This window comes from Salmo salar, chromosome ssa18 (genome assembly GCF_905237065.1).
Source record: "Salmo salar chromosome ssa18, Ssal_v3.1, whole genome shotgun sequence".
NCBI lineage: Eukaryota > Metazoa > Chordata > Actinopteri > Salmoniformes > Salmonidae > Salmo > Salmo salar.
This window is the reverse complement of record NC_059459.1, coordinates 15595210-15618806: the sequence shown is the minus strand read 5'-3', so window position 1 is coordinate 15618806 and position 23597 is coordinate 15595210. Positions and strand designations below refer to the sequence as shown.

The following is a 23597-nucleotide window of genomic DNA, read 5'->3' as shown; positions in this document are numbered from 1 at the left end:
ATGCTTCTAAATCCTTCATAAATAGGGACAGGTGTTTTTCCCCGACCACGCCTGAAGCTGCGTGAGAGGTTTTGTCACTCACTGCCCTCGCCATCGTCTGTGACGCCCAACACCAAGCGGAGCAGACACTGGGCGTGCTTCCTCTCCTTCAGCAGCACCTCAGCGTAGCCCGGCAGGCGCAGGAACAGACCGAAGGCCGCCAGCGAGTGGGCAGGGATGGGCGACATGGTCTGCACTGACGACTTGTTGATGGGTGGCGGCTCGGCGGCCATGGTCTCAGGCGCCTCGTACACGAGTTCGCCAGACTGCTCGATGGTGACCCACTCAAACTGGTCGCTGTCCTTGGGCTTCTCCTGCGTGGTGGAGGGCACCACCGGAGCACTCACCTGCACAGGGCGAGCCAGGGATAGAATGGGGTTAGAGGACAACACATGGAAAACACTGACAGAGGAGCTGACTCGGGTGGGATCTCAATGTCATGTGTTGTCTTTGGGCACTGAGGGTAGTAAGGAGTATATGGAACTAGAGAACTGTTATTCAGATCGATAGAGCTGCTGTGGGACTGGGCATAGTGCCCTGGGGACAAAGCTCCTAACTCAACACTTACTTGATGGGATAAAGCAGAGGGTCAACTGATTTACAAGTTTAATATAAATTCAACCAAACAGTGCCTTCAGAAAGTACTCACACCCCTTTACTTATTCCAAATGTTGTGTATCAGCCTGATTTCAAAAAGGATTTGATTTTTTTTCAACACAATACCCCATAATGACAAAGCGAAAACATGTTTTTTGAAATGTTTGCAAATTGATGGAAAATTAAATACAGGAATCTCATTTACATAAGTATTCACACATCAATACTTTGTAGAAGCACCGTTGGCAGTGATTACAGCTGTGAAACTTTGAGTAAATCTCCAAGAGCTTTCTACACCTGGATTATGCAACATCTGCCCATTATTCTTTTCAAAATTCTTCAAGCTCTGTCAAACTAGTTGTTGATCATTGCTAGACAACCCATTTCAAGTGTTGCTATAGATTTTCAAGTAGATTTAAGTCCAAACTAACTCTGCCACTCGGAAACATTCACTGCCTTCTTGATAAGCAACTCCAGTGTACATACAGACTTGATTTAGGTTATATTCCTGCTGAAAGCTGAATTCATCTCCCTGTGTCTGGTGGAATGCAGACTTGACCAGGTTTTCCTCTAGGATTTGCCTGTGCTTAGCTCCATTCCGTTGATTTTTTCAAAATAAAACACTCTCCAGTCCTTAATCACAAGCATACCCATAACATGATGCAGTCACCACTATGCTTGAAAATATGGAGAGTGGTATTCAGTAATGTGTTGTATTGGATTTGCCCCTAACATAACACTTTGTATTCAGGAGTAAAGCGAATTCTTTTGTCACCATTTTTTGAGTATTACTTTAGTGCCTGTTTGCAAACAGGATGCGTGTTTTGGAATATTTTCTTTCTGTACAGGCTTCCTTCTTTTCACTCTGTCAATTAGGTTAGTATTGTGGAGTAGCTACAACGTTGTTGATCTATCCTCAGTTCTCCTATCACAGCCATTAAAACTCTGTTGCTGTTTGAAAGTCACCATTGGTCTCATGGTGAAATCCCTGAGCGGTTTCCTTCCTCTCCGGCAACTCAGTAAGGAAGGACGTTTGCATCTCCGTAGTGACAGGGATTATTGATACACCATCCTAAGTGTAATTAATAACTCAAAGGGATATTACATTTCTGCTTTTATTTTTACCCATCTACCATGCCCTTTGTGAGGCATTGGAAAACCTCCCTGGTCTTTGTGGTTGAATCTGTGTTTGTAATTCACTGCTCGACTGAGCGACCTCACAGATAATTGTATGTGTGGGTTAGAGATGAGGTAGTCATACAAAAATCATGGTACACACTTATTGCACATAGATAGTCCATGCAATTTATGTGACTTGTTAAGCACATTTTTAATCTCAAACTTATTTAGTCTTGCAATAACAAAGTGGTTGAATACTTATTGACTCAAGACATTTCAGCTTTTCCTTCTTTATTCAATTTGTAAAAATATAAACAATTACACTTTGACATTATGGGGTATTGTGTGTAGGCATTGACAAACAGTCTAAATGTTATCAATGTTAAATTCAGGCTGTAACAAAACATTATGAGGATAAAGTCAAGGGGAGTGAATACTTTTTGAAGGCACTGTACCAGCCCTCAACTGTTGGGCTCCTGTTACAGGGAGTGTTTACTCAGGTTGTGCCCAGTGTCCTTAAGATTAAGGCAAGTATCGGAGCTGCAGCACTTCAGAAAAACAACGTTATTTTGTGCTTAGTTGTGATCAATATAATCAATTCAAGCTTTGCTGCACTAAAAGCCAGAGTGGATCTCCAGGAACAGGATGTGCTGTAAGTAAACAGCTAAACACCAGTGGGACAAAAGACACAGACCTGGGCTGTTTGGCTAACCCATCAGAAAACACTACACAGAGTCACTACTGGGTAAACAGAAAAGCCTCACCTGCATCAAAGCCTTAAGTTTACTTTGCTAACAGTCTCACTCAGGATGAGAGCAGAACACCTCAATTATTCACAGCCTTAAGAGCGTGCTCTGAAATCACTATCCAGAGACACACAAAGGGTTAAACTTATGCAGATTGATGTAATATCCTGTTGAGAGAGGTATATGGTCAACCAATCAATGACCAATCATGTATATGCTTCATTTTCACCACAATGCTAAGTACAAAACAAATCATCTCACTTGGTAGCCCTCGTGGGGCGTCTGCTTCAAACCACCAGTAGCTCTGGGAGACTGCCTGAATAATTCAATTCGCTGCAACAATTTGGAAGGGGGAGAAAATAACAAAACAGATTTAGTACCTGGCAGCTGTCAGAAGCCATTCCAGCTAGTCACCTTGTCCTGTGCGCTCTCAATTACCGTATAAAGTATCAATTTACTTTCATTTAGGAGGAATGATGTAGCACAGGGGGAGCCCAGAAGAGACAAATAGGGATTTAGACTGAACGGAAAACAGTGACTTGCAATAACTCTCTATAGGCTGAAACCAGTGTAGAGACAAGGCATTACTTTGGCAACTTCAGATCTGCATTGGACTTTCTATGTAGCCAAGGCAGCTTGAATTTCTTAAGTATTGAGCTCTAGATGATATGCTTTATCTAAACATATCTAGAAAATGGGCTTAACATTGTAGGACTACAATGAAATACCTCCCCAATTACGCAAGTTGTGAAAGTGGTATTTTACTGGTGCTGGTATTAGTTACTTATGTAGTTATTAGAATAGGAAGAGGCCAAACCTGTTGGATGACGTCTGGGTAGAGCATTGGCAGCCTCTCAGCGATCAGGGCCAGACCACCCATGCCTGCAAACACCTGCAGGGGCGACTGGATGGGTTTGGTCTCGAGCAGGGACTCATCGATGGCTGCGTCCAGACACTCGTCTCCCGGGGTCATGGGCTCGTCCTCTGGACAGCTACTCAGCATGTCACAGTGTTCCACTGGAGGAGGGTAAAGCAGAGTGTTTTCACTGACACTAGGTATTTTCTATGTGGCTTGTGTTCTTCGGTGTGCTTTGTGCCGCGCTCAACCAATCATGACAAGTAAATAATGGGATGCCCAGCAAAGAGGGCCATTGTTTACATCTCAAACACAGAATGAAAAAAATCTCTCATAACTCGTCCCTCGTTAGAAGACAGAGTGAAAAAAAACAGAGCCATCACTACTCATTTATCAAGTTCAAGCAAGAGAAGCTGACACCAGTTTTCCCAGAAATAAGGGGATGGAGTACCATTACCATTTCCATATGTGAATGCATAAATATGTGCTAATGGTTGTCCTTGGAAAAAGGATACGCCACTCCAGATGAAGTGCACACTGATTAAAACAGAATCATGGGCTCAGACTACTTGTCCTTGTTTGCACGTCAGAGGTGTGGCTCTGTACACAAAGTCAAAACCAAATGGAACGGAGGATGAATGGTAAAAAATAGCTCCCCATTATTGTTTTCATTCTGCGGCACGGCCGGCCTGTTTTATGATGATATAAAGCCCCAGTCAATTGATAGGTCATCTACAAAAAGCTGCACATCACCCTTCTGGAGAAGAAAATAAAATAAATGATTCATTGCTCCCGTCTCTAAAGGGATTTTCCCCCTCCTCGTAGTGAATTAAAAAGTCACGAGGGTAGTGACTAATAGGGGTTGTAACAGGCCCGTCCTGTCTAGAATTCCAAATCAGGATTAAACGTGATGGAGAAGGAAGCGCTCATCTTTCAGCAGGCCGCAAGAAGAGACTGGGCCACCCAGAGAATATTTTTAACAGCATCAACCCAGTGAGTTACGGTTACATTTCAAGTGCAACCAAAAAGGCACAGGAAAAAGGGTCATCATTAGACTTCAGAGGAGCATATCAGATAAGATCTGTGAGAAAGAGGGCAAATCGTGAACGACAAGGAATTCTATCATTCTGCTCAAGAACAAACATTCTCCTATTTTACAGAATGTTCCAGTACCTTTACTACACCAAGTGGATCCTATTAGCCTGAGAGTTCAAGTGATAAATCAAGGGTAGGCCATAGACTTAGATAAACATCACATCATTGTGTCAGAGCATGGACAGCACCATTGAGGCCATCTCCATTTGAAGTAGTCCATTTTCTTCTTCTAATACTTCTATGAGTTGGCAAACAAACTGAAAGGGTGCACAATGCCACCTAGAGTGTGTTTGAACAGGTATAAAGCCAAGGTTGGTGATTTACCGCCACCTGCAGTTATGGAATGTTTCCTCAGGAGTATAATTCATTAGCTGGTCCCTACTGGTGACCTGGATGGAGTTATGTGATCCTTGCTTAACTCAAAGGACATCGTTCCCCGGGCGGTCTGCGGGCCGAATTTGGCCACCCGAGCGAAAATTAAACATGTGCAGGAAATGAGCTTAATTTTGGACGTTTATTCCCCATGTAATCATATACAATGTACAATGGTGTACAGTACTTAAGTAAAACTACTTCAAAATACTACTTAAGTTGTTTTTTGGGCATCTGTAGTTAGATTTGACATCTTTTATTCCCCCACATATCTTTAGAAAATAATTTACTCCATACATTTTCCCTGACTCACAAAAGTACTCATTACATTTTGAGTGCTTAGCAGGACAGAAAAATTGTCCAATTCACAAATTTATCAAGAGAACATCCCTGGTCATCCCTAATGCCTCTGAACACAAATGCTTTGTTGGTAAATGATGTCTGCGTGTTGGAGTGTTCCCCCAGCTCACCGTAAATAAAAATACATTAAAAAAAATCAAGCCGCCTGGTTTGCTTAATATATGAAAAGGTGAAAATATGAATACCTTTACTTTGGATACTTTTGAGACTGTGCAGCAACGCTCCCCATCCAACCTGACAGAGCTTGATAGGATCTGCAGAGAAGAATGGGAGAACCTCCCCAAATACAGGTGTGCCAAGCTTGTAGTGTCATACCCAAGACTCGAGGCAGTAATCATCACTGCCAAAGGTGCTTCCACAAAGTACTGAGTAAAGGGTCTGAATACTTATGTAAATGTGATATGTTTTTAACTATTTTTAATATAAATTAGCACACATTTCTAGAAAGCTGTTTTTGCCATCTCATTATGGAGTATTGTGTGTAGATTAATAAAACAATTTAATATGTTTTAGTATAAGGCTGTAAACTAACAAAATGTGGAAAAATTCAATGGGTCTGAATACTCCGAAAGCACTGTGTTTGGGCTTCTTGCGGTCAATTTGCAGTCTACAAATGTCTAATTATGTTACGGCCCGACCACCCGCTCAAGAAAAAAACAGCCTGTGGCTGAATCTAGATGATCCCTGCCATAGGTTGTCCCACCCAGTTGACTACTTCAAAATGGTGAAAGTCCTCAATGGTGCTGCCCATGCTAAAAGGGGCTTTTGGGCACTGAAGTCCTCTCTCTCTACGGAGTAGACCTAGAAACCTAAAAATGGTTAGAGGGACAAAACCCATTTAGCTCTAAAAGGCACGGCCTATTTGTGGAAGTTGAAGGCTTTTAAGGGGGCTGGATCTCTCCATGTACCCGTCTTCAGTTCAGTGGATGGCCGTTAGTGGGGCTGAGCCTGGTAAATGGATTATGTAATCTCCCCCTGGTCAAAGCCGCCGCACTGGTTTAAGAGATCCCCCCCCCATCTCTGGCAGGACTGTTACTGAGGGTCACTGCTATCCTCCCCATTTATCAGCCTCAATGGGTCTGGAGACAAAGGATTCCGGAATGATTTGTTTTGGGAAGCGACGGTATTGGAAGCTATTTGGGGAAATTGTAGGCGAGCTATGGATTAAGTATTGTCAGAGAGGTATTTTACTGCACAGTCAAGTATATAGTTAAGCGCAGAGAGCAATGGGGCCGAGGTTTGTCAGAAACAAGAAAAGATGTGCGCCAACCTCATGTTGAAAATGTGTGTCCACTGAACACTACCCTTTACCATGCAGTGCCCCTTTACCCCAGACCAGAGATGAAAGCGGTGGTGCCGAATATACAGCATTGGCAGGCTTCAGCCTGCTCCAGGCAGTTTCTAATCTATATGCCTCAACTAATTATCTGAACTCCGAGCGCACGGCGGTTCAACTAAATTGGTTCGATGAAGACAATGATTGACCTAATCAGGTGGTTAGTGTCTGGCTGAAGACAGTATTGGTGAAATGGGTTTGGAGCTGGACAGACATTCATTAGCAGATAACACGCAGGTCACCGGCCTCCCATCTTGTGTAACCACTAACAGCAGCCCCCTATTCTAGGAGTGGGGTGGCAGATCTGATTGACACTCATTGCCTTTTAAAATATCTCACCCAACAGGGGGACGGACAAGTCATCCAGTGTGACTGACAGATAGGACTGAGGTGCTGAAGAAGAGGGTGCATTGCAGGGAGGAGTTGACGCGCTCCACTGCTTGGACTGTAGGTGGTGTCTGCTAGTGTTAATTAGCCCCAGGGTGCCAGGGGCAGCATACAGGCTGTGAACTGCCACTGGGGAGAAGCAACATCCACACTGACAGAGACCGGCACTGGGCTTTGTAGCAGTGCTACCAAGCATGGGCTCTGTTAACAATGCAGGCTAAACAAGCCTGCAGCAAGAGAGAAAAAAAAAAAGCACTAAAAGTGGCTTTCTGTATAAAGCAAACAATATCTTACTGCAAACAATGTCCCACTGCAGAGCCAGTGGAAACTACACAGGATTTAGCTCTGATTCGAGCGACTGGTATAGAATCACAGGATATAGTGGATTTAAAAAAATCAGATTAGTTTGGAATACTCGTCTTCACACGTTAGTAAGAGCGAACACCTTGACTTGGAGTCGCTTTTGTCAGCTATTAGTTCAGCTTCACTACATCACCCCTTGCAGCTCCCAGGGAGGCAGTGGTTCTACACTTTCTACATGAGCAGCACATCACCCACAGCTAATGCTATCATCAATTCTCTGAGCACACTCCATAAACATGCATTCAGTACCACAGATGGTTGAGGCGGCACCTCAAGATTGTGTGTAGCCATAGGCTACCAGTGAAATCGCTGGATTATTGACCATGTTCTCAGTTTTAGTCATTCATTTTTCCACTTGCAAGGGAAAAACATGTAGAAGTATATGGGAATTAGCAGACATGTATGCAAATTAATATTAATACCATTTAAATGTAGATTTTTTGGGGCATTGGATATATTTAGCATATCATATGGAGACAGAAACATAAACCTTTTACCTTAGCGTAAGTAGACAATTGCAAATTATTAAATCCTTCCAATAGAATAAAAAAATCGAATTTAGTTACGAATTGAACTTTAATTAAATGAGTTGGCTCTTCACATGGGATGACTTCAGTGAACAGCAAAAGGGAATATTGAATGATCCCCAATGATCCATCACATCTCCCAAAAACATTTGTAAAATGATAGTCTAGAAACGAAAGCTTTGGAAGCCTGAAAGGAAGACAACCATGTCTTCTCCCTGGACCTCCTCAATGTCCACCTCTTGAACATCAGACTCTGAGGCCTCTTCTTCCCTGTCACTTTCCAACCTTGTTGAGGATGGCTCGTTGTCAGGCTCAAAACGCCTGAAATTTGCCCGGATGGCAACCAATTTTTCAACCCTTGTATTGGTCAGTCTGTTGCGAGCTTTGGTATGTGTGTTCCCAAACAAGGACCAGTTGCGCTCTGAGGTGGCTGATGTTGGTGGGATTTGGAAGATGGAGGCAAGAGGGGAAAGAGCCTCATATCAATAAAGTCCCTTCCACCAGGTGGCTGATGAGATATGTTGGCACGACTGCCATATTGCATCTTCATCCCAAAGCCTTTGCTTGGAAGTGTACTTCGCCAGACTGCCAAGAACCTTGCCCTCATCCAGGCTAAGGTGGCAAGATACATTAATGATGACACCATAGGCCTTACTTGATCTCTGCACCAGACAGGATGCGCTTGCTAGCATACTTGGGGTCCAACATGTACGCTGCAGCGTGTATGGACTTCAGGCTGAAGTCTTCACGCTTTTTGATGCAGTTTCCTCTGCTTGGAGCAACAGTGAAGTGGGCAGGGCAGTACGGATTTCTTCTCTTACATCTGCGAGTCTGAACATCAGACAGGATGGTATTGTCTCCCTCAATTCGTGCAATGGCTATAGGTTTCAGGCTGCTACCACTCTCTCCCAAAATACATAATCCAGGATGATCCTCTTGATGGGGCTGTCCAGTGATATGGCCATTTCCTGGAGACTCCTTCCCCTCCAGGAGACTGTCAAACATGACAACACCACCCCAACGGATGTTGCTGGGCAGCTTTAATCTGGTGCTCTTATTCTTCTTACTTTGCTTGGTGAGGTAGATTGCTGCTATAACTTGATGACCCTTCACATACCTAACCATTTCCTTGGCTCTCTTGTAGCGTGTATCCATTGTTTTAAGTGCCATGATGTCCTTGAGGAGCAGATTCAATGCATGAGCAGCACAGCCAATGGGTGTGATGTGAGGGTAGGACTCCTCCACTTTAGACCAAGCAGCCTTCATGTTCGCAGCATTGTCTGTCACCAGTGCAATTACCTTCTGTGGTCCAAGGTCATTGATGACTGCCTACAGCTAATCTGCAATGTAGAGACCGGTGTGTCTGTTGTCCCTCGTGTCTGTGCTCTTGTAGAATACTGGTTGAGGGGTGGAAATGTAGTTAATTATTCTTTGCCCACGAACATTCAACCACCCATCGGTAGTACAGTCTGCAATACAGTCTGCTTTCGCTATGATTTGCTTGACCTTCACTTGAACTCTGTTGAACTCTGCATCCAGCAAATTAGTAGATAAAGCATGTCTGGTTGGAGGGGTGTATGCAGGGCGAAGAACATTCAGAATTCTCAACAAAACACATTGCCTGTGAGCATCAGAGGTGAACCAGTTGCATACACAGCTCGAGCAAGACATTCATCAGCATTTCTCCATGTTCCTCCATTGAGTCAAAAAAACTTCTGATTCCAGGAGGACCGTGAGCTGTTGCTATCGATAAGGTGTCTGATTCATCATTTTCACCTCAAATAGAAGTAGAGGGACTTTTGTCAGAGGTTGCTTGTTGTGAGCGCTGGGGGAACTTTATGCACTTGGCCAGATGATTCTGCATCTTTGTTGCATTCTTCACATATGATTTGGCATAGTATTTGCACATGTACACAGACTTCCCTTCTACATTAGCTGCAGTGAAATGTCTACACATATCAGATAGTGCCTGTGGCACTTTCCTGTAAAGATCAGGGAAAAAATTAGCAAAGAAAAACCCAAATACAATTCCATGTACAGATAAATAGTTAAGCAGCTAGATTAAACAACTCCTTTGTAAGATAAATGTTTTAAAATGAAAACAGGTGAATTAACACTCAGTTAGCAGGGTCAAGCAAGCTAAAACCCACATGGTAGCAAAAACTAACTAGCAGAAATTGTTAAGTTAGAAATGATTTAAACACTTTCCTGTAGGCTACTATTTACTAGTTAAAAAACAATCATGTATGTCATATAAAATATATTCACCCCACCCAGTACTGTAATCCAAACTTACCAGAAAGCATGTAGTCCTTGGCTCAGACAGTGTAGTAGTGTGGGCTCAAAAGCATCTCATTTGTGTGCAAGATCTTGAGAATCAGCTGTACATGTGATGGAAGAATGCACTGTGCATGCAGAGGGTTGCAATTCCATTGAATTGGGGATAATTTAACCAAAATATGCCACAAGACCTAGAATTGCCTTATGTTTTTCCCACAAAAAAGGTTCACTGTCATAAGACAACTTTTTTTGATGAATTTAAGCAAAATTCCCAGGCTTAACTTCCGACCCTTTGCAACCCTAACCACACCACATAAAACCATTACATGGAGCATAGTGTGTTACTTTAAATCTATATGAGACATTCATCTTATACAGATGTTAAAGTGACATTAACAAAGGACATGAGTCTTGGGTAAATGTTTCTACAACGTCAAGGGGCTAAAACAGCTTTGGGAACAAGTGGAGTTTAAAAGTAGAGGGTGGAATCTGATTGGGCGGTCATGAGTCAAGTCGCTCTGGGAGCTTTCAACCATCAGAGCTTTTCTTTCGAAGGATGAACACAAGATAATAGGTGATAAAAGCAGGGTCCAAAATAACTCCATTAGTTTCTAACGAAACTTGATGGAAAAAGACTGAAGGCACTGGCCTGTATTTATTACCGCTGAAGTCATTAACAGGCACCCACGCCATTTTCAAGGCTCCATTCCCTCATCCAAGCTCCGATTCATTTCTGACATGCAGCCGACATTTCAATCTTTCTCTTACATTGAAGTCAACCAGGCCAATTTATGATGATAACATAATAGCTTTCTATCCGAAGTAAACCCCGGCCCAAGAGCAAGAGAAGGCCAACAGCATCATTGTAGAAATGGATACACACTTGCTCCCTTTAACCCATTACTTAACACAGTGAAAAAGAGCGGAGTGACTGTGCTGGTGGCTTTTGAGTATGCACATCTCACACTGAGCCACCTGTTACACAGACTGGTAATGGCACCTGAAAACATCTCAGGAGACTAAGGCCCAGCGCTCAGACAGAGAAATGGATGGCTGTGGAGGGGGAGAGCCATTAATCCCTCTGTGGAATGGGCTGTCAGGGGACCCATGGAGAGAGCCGTTTGGGGCTCACTTTACACACTAACTACATAGCAAGAGGACAAATGGCAGACAGGGAGGTAGAAGGAGAGTGTGAGCGCACGCAGTTATACAATACATATACAAAAGTATGTGGACACCCTTCAAATTAGTGGATTCGGCTATTTCAGCCACACCCGTTGCTGACAGGTGTATAAAATTGAGCACACCACCATGCAATCTCCATAGACAAACATTGGCAGTAGAACGGCCTCCCTGAAGAGCTCAGTGACTTTCAACGTGGCACCATCATAGGACATTCCAACAAGTCAGTTTGTCAAATTTCTGCCCTGCTAGAGCTGCCCCGGTCAACTGTAAGTGCTGTTATTGTAAAGTGGAAATGTCTAGAAGCAACAACGACTCAGCCGCAAAGTGGTAGGCCACACAAGCTCACAGAACGGGACTGCCGAGTGCTGAAGTACGTGGCGTGTAAAACAAATGGTCTGTCCTCGGTTGCAACACTCACTACAGAGTTCCAAAACTGCCTCTGGAAGCAACGACAGCACAAGAACTGTTCATCGGGAGCATCATGAAATGGGTTTCCATGGCAGATCAGCTACACACAAGCCTAAGATCACCATGCGCAATGCCAAGCGTCAGCTGGAGTGGTGTAAAGCTCACCGCCATTGGACTCTGGAGCAGTGAAAACATGTTGTTTTCTCGAGTGATGAATCACGCTTCACCATCTAGCAGTACGACAAACGAATATGGGTTTGGCGGATGCCAAGAGAACACTACCTGCCCGAATACCTAGTGCCAACTTTAACGTTTGGTGGAGGAGGAATCATGACTAGACGATTCTGTGCTTCCAACTTTGTGGCAACAGTTTGAAGAAGGCCTTTTCCTGTTTCAGCATTACAATTCTCCTGTGCACAAAGAAAGGTCCATATAAGAAATGGTTTGTCAAGATCGATTTGGAAGAACTTGACTGGCCTGCACAGAGCCCTGACCTCAACCCCATCGAACACCTTTGGGATGAATTGTAACGCCGACTGCGAGCCAGTCCTAATCGCACAACATCAGTGCCTGACTTCACTAATGCTCTAGCGGCGGAATGGAATCAAGTCCCCACAGCAATGTTCCAACACCTAGTAGAAAAACTTCACAGAAGAGTGGAAGCTGTTATAGCAGCAAAGGGGGGAACAACACCATATTTATGTCCATGATTTTGAAATTAGATGTTTGACAAGCAGGTGTCCACATAGTTTTGGTCATGTAGTGTGTGCTTGTATGTCTTGTGTGCTCTGCCATACCTTTCTCTGTGCGGAGCCGTTTGAAGGAGTCCGTCTTCGAGACCCCAGGGTCGGAGATGACCTTGGAGCCCAGCTTGACAGTCAAGTCGATGGAGTGGTAGCCCTGGGGCAGCTTGCGGTCGTAAAGTAGGGTCAACAGCTGGGCCAGTGTCATCTCTGCCGGCAGGGGCTGACCTGAGGGGGGGTGGAGGGATGAGAAAGCGTTCACAGTGAGGAACCAAAACCTTGTGGTCACTCTCTGGTCACACTACCAGGCCCAGAGGGACAGAAAACACATGACAGCTACATGACATGAAGGCCGGTGACCTATTTAACAATGACTACATGTGAAGACAAGACATAACGGACGGAGTGCTGCTTTTGCCCATAGTAAATGTTTGTCTTTGTAAACAAAGGTCTGATCATATCTTCGCTCATCTTCCCTGAGTTAGGTAAAACTTGGATCTTGCTGGCCTTAAGGAGATAGACTGGGGGTAAGGCCCTTTGATAGACTAGCGTCCTGTCCAAGGGGTGTACTTGTACATCAAGCTGCGTCACGCTACAGAAACAGGCTGCTGCTCCTATGAGCTGTTACAGCTCACACAAGCCAAGGCTCGTGCAAGGCTACTTACGTTTACCTTGACAACCCAGGGTCACAACACTACAGACTAGAAAAAGCCAAAGGACACTCGGGCACACTGGCTCAATGAATTGGCTTCGTTAGATGAACAGGCTTCACTTGGCGGAGGGAAGGTGCTGGAGAGAGAAGGGAGCTGTTTGTGTGTACACAGTACCTGGTAGCAGCTTGTGGTAGAGGTGGAAGACAGGCACGCTGAGAGTTTTGGCAGAAGGGTCCACACCTGAGGCTGTCAGCTTATCGCTCATCACACGGCCCCTCCGCGAAGGGGGACGGGGAGGGGTCGACAGGGCTCTCTTCGACTGGGACTTCAAGCCTGAAAGGGAAACACACTCCAGTCATTTACCATGTAAAATTTACTTTTATATGCTAGTGAATGTGATTCTAGAGGTGAGCGCTTCTGTCTAGTGCTTCTTATCAAACACTGTCTATATTTAGGGATATTTTACACATTGTATTTCCATATACAAATAGACCAATCGTTTACATTCAGTGCAGGAGCTCAACATAGGGCTGGAAGCACAGCTTTAAGCAAAACAATACCTGCCATCTAATTGGTGCTTTAGAATCAATTAATCCATTCCTGCGAAGCCACAATGATTGGCAGGCGTGGGAAGGAAGGGATGTGATGAGGGTTTGAGGAGGAGGGGGCCAAACGTGTACCTGAGGCCACGACGACACTGTAGTTGTCCTGGAAACCGCTGTCTGTCTTCATCTTCTCCTTCTCGTCGTGATTCTTCTTCTCCTTGTCCTCTTTCTGCTCATTGATCAGCTTGGCTGTGATGCTGGGGGTGTCTGAAAGAGGGAGGGAGCACGTTAGAGCCACCCTTCGGCAACAAGCCATCAAAGCCACTTGTGTGAAAGACTAGATGCTAATTGTCATATGCACAGCCCCAGTGGCTGACTAGCCATGGGCACACAAGTATTGACTAAAGACCGATTTATCGGTTGACCGATATTAAATTGAGCGATTAGTTTTTTACTGTTATAAATTTGTTACCAACGTAATTAGACCAGTAAACAGTAATTATTTTCATGCCATGGTATACAGTCTGATATACCACGGCTATACATTTGGGTGAGGTTTTTTCACCCTCGCACGAGTAGCCTTATTTCACTGCCAAAAATAAAAATAAAACCATCAAACGTTGGTGTTCAGCGAAATAACACTATCAAACACAGGTAGCCTAGTCAAATAACATCCAATCACATCAAACGTTACTCTCGCGGGAACCCTTCACTCTTGAGCAGACATTTGGAAACTAAACATGACAATTTGACCAATAAGCCACGGGAGTTTTTTGAGCGAGAATAAAGACGACTTTCGAGTAGTAAGACGTATAAAACCAACAGAAACCATTAATAAGGGGCTAGAAGCATCTTATATGGTGAGCTACCGCGTGGCTAGGACAGGCAAGCCGCATACTATTGTGGAGGATTTAATTCTTCCTGCTGCCGCAATGCTGGGGGAAAAGGCCAAAAAACCTACACAGACTACGCCTTCATCAAACACTGCTTCACGACGTATCAGTGACATGGCAGGAGATGTTTTGAAACAATTACTGCTTCGCATACAAGCCAGTGAATTCTATGCGTTACAGCTGGATGAGTCAACAGACGTGGCGGGCCTGGCACAGCTCATGGTATATGTCTGTTACGTTTATGGGGGGGTCAATTAAGGAAGACATCCTCTTCTGCAAAACACTGGAAACCAGGACAACAGGAGAGGATATTTTTAAAGTACTGGACAGCTTTGTGACATCAAATGGACTTTGGTGGTCAAGATGGATTGGTATCTGAACTGATGGCGCAAAAGCCATGACAGGGAGACATAGTGGAGTGGTAACGTGCGTGCAAGCAGTTGCTCCCGACGCCACTTGGGTACACTGCAGCATCCACTGAGAGGCTCTTGCTGCCAAGGGAATGCCTGACAGCTTGAAAGACATTTTGGACACCACAGTGAAAATGGTTAACTTTGTTAAAGCAAGCCCCTGAACTCTCGAGTATTTTCTGCATTGTGCAATGATATGGGCAGCGACCATGTAACGCTTTTACAGCATACAGAAGTGCGCAGGTTATCAAGCTGACACTTTTTTTTTTTTAATTGAGAGATGAGCTTAAAGTTACTTTTACTGACCATAATTTTCACTTGTCTGACCGCTTACATGATGACGAGTTTCTCACACGACTGGCTTATCTGGGTGATGTTTTTTCTCGCCTGAATGATCTGAATCTAGGATTACATTCAATGTGCGGGACAAAATTGTGGCTATGATTAAGAAGTTGGAGCTCTTCTCTGTCTGCATTAACAAGGACAACACACAGGTCTTTCCATCATTGTATGATTTTCTGTGTGCAAATGATCAAGCTTACAGACAATGTCAAATGTGATATGGTGAAGCACCTGAGTTAGTTGGGTGCGCAATTACGCAGATACTTTCCCGAAATGGACGACACAAACAACTGGATTTGTTATCCATTTCCTGGCCTCCCTCCAGACCACTTAATGATATCTGAACAAGAGAGCCTCATCGAAATTGCAACAAGCGGTTCTGTGAAAATTTAATTTAATCAGAAGCCACTGCCAGATTTCTGGATAGGGCTGCTCTCAGAGTATCCTGCCTTGTCATATCGAGCTACTAAGACACTGATGCCCTTTGCAACCAAATACCTATGTGAGAGTGGATTCTCAGCCCTCACTAGCATGAAAACTAAATACAGGCACAGACTGTGTGTGGAAAATGATTTAGGACAGACTCTACAATACAACCCAACACTGCAGAGTTACGTGCATCCTTTCAAGCCCACCCTTCTCATTAACCTGTGGTGAGTTACTCACAATTTTCGATGAACAAAAAGTTGTGTAAGATGGTTAAATAAATAGCCAAATTTTTGATTATTATTATATTATTATTTGTGCCCTGGTTCTATAAGAGCTCTTTGTCACCTCCCACGAGCAGGGTTGTGACAAAAACGAACTCGTTCTTATGTTTAATAAATGTATTGCGTAGTGTGTGGCAGGCTTACAATGATGGCAAAAAACAACATTTGAGAGTGCGCTGACCCTGGTGCTAGAGGTGCAATGCAGCTGGAGGTTGAATGTTTGAAGGGGTACGGGACTATAAAAAGTTTGGGAACCACTGCACTAGACTGTTTCTCAAGATGAAAAATATTTGGTCTTTCTGGTGCTCCTACAGTTTATGTGGTGATTACATTAATGTTCTTGCCTCAAATTTAAGAAATCAGCTTTCTGAGTCTTTATAGGGCTGTTTAAATCACAATCCATTCTTCTTTTCATTCGAGCTATAATAATAAAAATCGGCAGATTTAGCAGTTATTGTGAATATTTCCACTCTAAAATTGGAAATCGGTATTGAATCAAATCCCATATCGGTCAAGTTCTAATACTGACATCAACCCTAATGTAGGCACAAACAAGGCTATGCAAACAACTAGAGATACAATCAGCTGACAAGTAGCTAGCCCATCTCAGTCCTCCATTCCCTGAGAGTTCAGATAAAATGGGCTTGATAGCAGATAATCTGGCATTAGCAATTCCAAGGGCAACTAACAGCAGGCTCCTTTAAAAATACCCCTGGCTAGCACTAGCTGTCTCTGCTGTGCTCCCTTGCACATGTAAATATTGGACTATAGATTGTGACTTCCTGTATTATACTTTAGAATAAACATTTTAGCTTTTCTACTGAGCCATTTACTTTATGTTCGTATTCTTATCTTGTATTATTTCTTATAGTTGAGAAGGAACCTGCAAGTAAGCATTTCATTGGACGGCTATACCATGTGTATCCTGTACATACGACTAATAAAATGTAAAAACGTTTATTATTAACCGAGCCTACCCCTGCCTTCCTGGGTAGCGCCAGAAATTATAGGTGTGGACACCATCCCACTACGGAGAAGGGGACAGGCCGGGTTAGTTTATAGACAGGGCCCAATGACTATTTCAGGAAATGGAGGGGTTATTTATATAGCGCACAAGGAAAAATTGGTTTCAGTGCTTCTTAAATAACTCTGGTAAAGGCCAAAACCTATCAGTCCAGCAGCTTGCACAGGGCTATTTCAATCACAGGGTTGACCAGCAGGGTAGAATAAAGGGGAATGAGGGTGTGGCATTTAACTTGCACTATGTTAGGCTTGTGGGTCTAACATAGTGCCAGTTTACTGTTGAAAAGTGATATCCCAAGTATAAATACAATAAAGTATATACACTAAAGGGTAAAAAAAATAAGTTGATCAAAAGTGTTTTTTTTTTGTTTTGTTTTTTTAGACACATGCAAATTTCGAGTAGGGCATTCAAAAAGTTGATCTGATGGCTAATCCATGACGTCATCCACCTCTCCCTTGCTTGATGAACAATATAGAAAACCGAACAAGAGAGGAAAAACCCCCACCCCCACTTGTGCTATGTCATGACTTACCTGGACCACCTATTGAGATGTGCCTTTTGTTAAGTATACTGAACAAAAAATATAAAACGGAACATTTAAAGTGTTGGTCCCATGTTTCAACGCCTCATACGCACAAAAAGTGCATTTCTCTCAAATTTTGGGCACAAATTTGTTTACATCCCTGTTAGTGAGCATTTCTCCTTTGCCAAGATAATCCATCCACCTGACAGGTGTGGCATATCAAGAAGCTGATTAAACAGCATGATCATTACACAGGTGCACTTTGTGCTTGGGACAATAAAAGGCCACTAAAATGTGTAGTTTTGTCACAACACAATGCCACACGTTTTGAGGGAGAGCGCAATTGGTATGCTGACTGCCAGAATGTCCACCACAGCTGTTGCCAGAGAGCTGAATGTTAATTTCTCGACCATAAGCTGCCTCGTCGTTTTAAATAATTTGGCAGTACATCCAACAGGCCTCACAACCGCAGACCACGTGTAACCACGCCAGCCTAGGAACTCCATATTCGGCTTCTTCTCTTGCGGGATCACCTGAGGGGGGTACTACGGAGTATTTAGGTCTTTAATAAAGCCTTTTTGTGGGGAAAAACTCATTCTGATTGGCTGGGCCTGGCTCCCCAGTGGGTGGGCCTATGCCCTCCAAGGCCCATCCATGGTTGCACCCCTGCCCAGTCATGTGAAATCAATAGATTAGGGTCTAATGAATTTAATTCAATTGACTGCTTTCCTTATATGAACTGTAACTCAGTAAAATCTATGAAACTGTTGTATGTTGCATTTATAATTCTGTTCAGTATAAATCACCTGAAATGAGGTGAAAAGGAGAATGGCCTGCCACTAAGTAAGTGTAGCTACGTTTACACTTTCGTTCTCTCTAAACACAGTTAGCACCAGCTGATCCACTCTGTAGCCATTGATCAGAGAGCCATCTTCACCTGCTGGAAAGCTAATATGGCGGGACGCTCTTACGCATTGATGTTAATGAGGCGATGTGAGTGGACGCAGCAGTCGCATGGAAAGGTCAATGTTAATGGCCAGGGAGATTGTGTGTGTGTGTGTGTGTGTGTGTGTGTGTGTGTGTGTGTGTGTGTGTGTGTGTGTGTGTGTGTGTGTGTGAGAGAGAGACTGTATGAGGTGCTGACATGGGGTATAAACTTCAAATATGTCTGCCTTTTCAAATTTAAGGACCCAGTGAGAAGAGCTAAAATGCTTGAATGACGAGCAGCGTACGGAGAGTGGGTTTCCCCCATTTAGATCCTGTGTGTCTGTCGTTGTGGGAGGAGGCTTTATCTGAGTGGCACTGGAAACACCCAGCTCCACTTTATCTGAGGACCACATAATATTGATGAGGTTGATGCTGGGGCTACAAGGAAGTATGTTTAAAAGTAATTTCCGTTCTGTAACACTAATTGCCCAACCTGTCAATAGTGACAGGTTGGGTAGGGGCAGCAGACGTACCTGACACCCGGTCCAGGACTTCAGCGAGGGTGGTGGAGATGGGAAGGTGGAGGGTGCGGTACTTGTGCCCTGCTCCGTACATGGGGTGCTGGATCACATGGCTGGTAGCGTTAATGCGTCCCTTGTACAGCTGAAGAGAGATGAGAAAGTATTAGGACAGTACAAGTACACAACACCACTGCCACCAATGTTATGAATGGTGGTGACTTCAAGTGAGAGATGAAAGATTCAGGAGCACAATGCAGGGCCACTTTTGGAGTGAATGAAGCCGGCCTTGGCTGTAGACTTCCACTCCTGCCTTCATTGGAAATAACAAGGCTTCTCATTCAGGCATGAATGTTACATGTGCACAACATTGAAGGTGACATCCATTGCTTTCTGCAACCTGCAGGCGACAGGCATGGTGTTGCCAGAGTACGGCTCAGCCGCTTAGGTTGCACGGACAGCTCACTGTAGCTCCAAACACAACCTCAGCCTCCTCCCACAGTCCCCACAGTACACACTCCAGACAAAATCACTACACTACAAACACTAGCCTGGCAGGAGATTTAGATTATGTAACCTAAAAGGCTGTTTGAAACATGCACCTTAAAAAAGGTACTGGTGGCTTTTAGGCAAGTCTGATAGACCTCTCATAGGAAGCAAAATGTTCTAGACTCCATATCTTGGTATGGTAGCTAGCACAATAAAGTACACTATTTTTAGATTGACAGCAAATCAAAATGTCAAGTTCCCTCCAGTGAGAAGCAGATTAGGGAGAAATTGAGTGAGGCTTTCTTAAATATCAAAGATCAAATTAAGAGTCTTTTCAACGCTGATGAAATAAAAATGTTGAGCCAGTGTAGAGTAAACCATTACCGCTTTTTTTTTTAGATCTAAAAGGGCCTGATGGAGTAAAAACAAAATATATATTTTTAAGGTAAAAGGCACCACAAAGTCTGACATGAGCTATTTCGGGGTCCTATAAATTCTGCACTGCGGAGAACGCACACGCAATCCAGACATTAAACAGGAATTCAACTGTATTCAAACATTTGTTGAATTTAGAAGGAAATCAACTAAATGTATTGAACTTAATACAAAATGCATTAATTTGCCCAAGACATGAACAAAATGCATCAGTGATTCGTATGTTACCTGGAAGAATGTGTCATTATTTTTTGCATCAATCTAGTGGCTATTTGTTTAGCAAACTCTGCAATCACATGAGCGCTACAGAAACGTCGCTAAAGAAAAACATTTATCTTGCTGGTGCACACTTGTAAAAATCATAATTATAAAAATATTGGTCCCCTGATGTGTTTTAAGCATTGTTGTGGACTTAGAACATCTAATTGTATTGTTTTTCTCAACAAAAAAAAAGGTAATTCTGACAGCGAAAAAACAGATAAAAACATGGAAAAAACTAAACTGAACCAGGATTTATTTTTTATTTTTTGAAATAGGGCCCTATCTAGGGCTATTGCAGTGACCGTATTAATGCCACATTGGCAGTCATGAACGCCGTAGTTGATACGCATATTAGAGCTTATGCATACCTGAATTAAAATAATGATTGCACCGTTATACAACACCATGATACAATACATAGCTTACCGTATATGCACTGCAAGAAAATATAAAAAAACTGATTTAAGATGTCTTTGATATATAATTGGTCGAGCCTATACTCCAAAATTAACAAATTCTAGTAAATCGCCTTTGATTGTGGACTGTATTATTATGCATACTGGAGAATGGTTACCTTAAGCTACGCTCCAAACCTTTTAGCCATGAGCCTGGGAAAGAACTGTGATGGAAAATGTTATGTTGGTGCTTTTCTATTTATACATTTCTGTGGTCTGTGTTCGTGCTTTTCTAATAACAGTTTTCTGTGTTCATGAAAGTAACTGATTGCACGAATCCTCACTATCAGTATCTGCAATTTGGCAGAACGCCCAGACCCTTGTATTGAGAACAAAAGCTCTCTCAATTTCAAGGTCTCAGCATAGAGAGAAGAAGCCTATCGGTCTGTCACAAGCATGACCCAGTATTGGTCGGTCACGTGAATGAAGCAAACGTTGATTCATTAATTTTGAATGAATAAGTGAAATCATGCAAATATAACTTGTCTGTACATAAGAGACCTCACGGGACTGCCCCGAGAGAGCTCCTGATAGACGTTCACTATGGCGCATCAAGTTGGTTGGAACCTCTCCAGTTAACCGATTAATAAACAATGATTATTCAAGATGGACTTCGAGTGTCCCTGTGTAAGAATTTCCACAATAGAATATATAGGCCTAGGTGATGCTATTGGTTTGTTGATTGTACAGGGCGGCTTACAGAGTTAGCCTACAGTTATCGTGAATTTGTATTCGATTTTGAATAGCCTAGTAATTAGGCATTTTTAATATATCCATAATTTATATGCTGCCATTACCTTTAGCTACAGAATCTCACTACCGTGCATTTTCATCTCCTCCTTTCTCTCCTTCATTCCTTTCTCAAGCACACAGAAAGGGGCTGTCAGTTTAATGAAATGATTCGTTATGAAAATATGTAACTATCGATGTTCCCGAACAGATTTCACTTGATTTCCCAAATTAAGCACTGGGTAGCTGCAGGAATAGGGTTGGGGAGCCCATGGCATACAAAGTTTGGGTGGAATATCACAGTGGTCGATGCGTGGCGTGAAACTGTTCTTATAAGCCCAGACATTCCTATATGCAATTGCGTGTGAAAGCAGAGTTTAGATGGGTGCCACTAAAAAGAAGAGATCCCAGTTGCTACTATATTTATTTCTCAGCTGCTCATATTAAGCACATGCTCCCCTACAAAACCAGAGTTGCCTACCCGGCATGATTAAAAAATGAACAGGCGGGCAAGTGGCCTCCATTCACTATTAGAGGGCATTTTCCCTGGCCCCTGTTCCTGCACATTTGATAAATGGGCCATTTCAATCAAAACAAATGTTACATATTAGCGAAGACAAGATTAAATTGAGAATAGTCTGAAGGGTGAAAATATGATACCTTAAGAGAACAGCGTGCGCAGCTTGATGCAAAAGAGCGCAAGCTTTTTTTTAGCTACATTCTCAATTCAGTAGCCTATAGTCCCACCATGCAGCCCATATATATGTGTTGATATCTAAGACATTCTAAGGTTTGCATCATTCACAACTAAAGTTGCCAAATAACTAAATCTGGCGTATAGGACGGGTTTCAAATGATCACTTTAACGCTCAACAGCACTCACCGGAATGGGAAAATCTTGTTTTTTTTGTGGCATTTACAATCCCCCATACATATTTTAAATATATATCTCTTACATAAAATATATGTTCCTTTATTATTTTCCCCTCATCTTACCACCCCTCCCCTAATTGAAGTAAACTAATTAAAATATTCTTTCTATTTTATTCAGCCAAGTAACAAGATTTTATTCTTACTATAAAATCATATACAATAATGGCACGGGACTTAAGCATGTCTTGTCTGCTAAACGGACAAGCCTAAAGAATGAACCATAGCTAAAGAACATACAACTCATATTCTGTTCTTCTGAAATACACTTTCTTTAAAACCCGACTAAAATAAAAGGGATTTATTGTAATGTGTATATTAAATAGATTTAGACTTCTTTAAAACGTAGATGTTCCAAAGGCACGCATCAGCTGCTTGTATGCATGGAGGCCCGGAGATTATAAACGTGTTTATGTTAATTAACGGTCAATTACAGAGAGACCGAGTCTTTTGCTGGAGAATAACCAGCAGACAAAATATCATGACCACCACAGCCCTCGCCCTACCTAATGTGTAAACACATTATCATGTAGACCCATCCTGCTATTAATCACCTACTGATCATACATAATTAACCTTCACTGATGTGATACCCAGGACACCTTGTGTAATTTAGCACACAAATGACCTAAATTAGAGTCTAAAAGAGAGCTATGTTTGGCTCGTCGTGCATAACCAGAAACCTTTTGGCATGCCATGCACAAGTAATCCTTCACCATGCCCAAGGAATGACCCTTACCCTTCCCCGATAATGTTTAATATCATCAAAACAGGATGGGGCAGAATAATGAGGACAATGAGAGGCTGGCTGGAGGTTCAAATGAAATTAGCTTTAGACAATTGAAACCACTTTCTCCCTCCCTATCATGACTGCTCTCTAAACTGCTCGCATGACAACTAATCATTGAGGAGGGTGAAATATGGAGCATTAATTTGACTGAGGTGCAGTACCGTTTCTACGACAAGCATCAGTCTGGGGAAAGCCTGCAAGTGAGTGTGGAGTGATTTTCTGTACTACTGGGCTGGCCTCTTGTGGTCACCTTGGGATATCACATCACTCTGACGGTTCTTTCCTTTCCAATTTGGAGGAGAATGAAATTGCTCCAAGTAAGGTGAGCTGATCCTAGATCAGAGCCTACAGAAACTTGGTACCCACCGGACAGGGCGACTGCAGGAAGACTGTGACCTTCTCATCCTCTAGCATGAGCTGCAGGAAGAGCCTGCGGATGAAGCCAGAGATGTTGCCAGAGACGGGCACGCTTCCACGCTGGGGGGCCGACTGGAAGAGCTCACACAGCACCTACAGAGAACAAGAGCCCACCAAAGACACACGTTAGTAA

At 43.1% G+C, this 23597-nt stretch overlaps 1 protein-coding gene across 1 annotated transcript in view; it reads right to left on the bottom strand.

The window, feature by feature from the left end:
* The window catches only part of birc6 (baculoviral IAP repeat containing 6), a 162780-nt gene that overhangs the window by 72438 nt on the left and 66745 nt on the right, over positions 1–23597 (bottom strand). The window contains 7 exon segments of the mRNA XM_014154510.2: positions 83–386; positions 3319–3518; positions 12468–12641; positions 13241–13399; positions 13747–13878; positions 18974–19103; positions 23414–23557. Coding sequence (XP_014009985.2) covers positions 83–386; positions 3319–3518; positions 12468–12641; positions 13241–13399; positions 13747–13878; positions 18974–19103; positions 23414–23557 — 1243 coding nt within the window.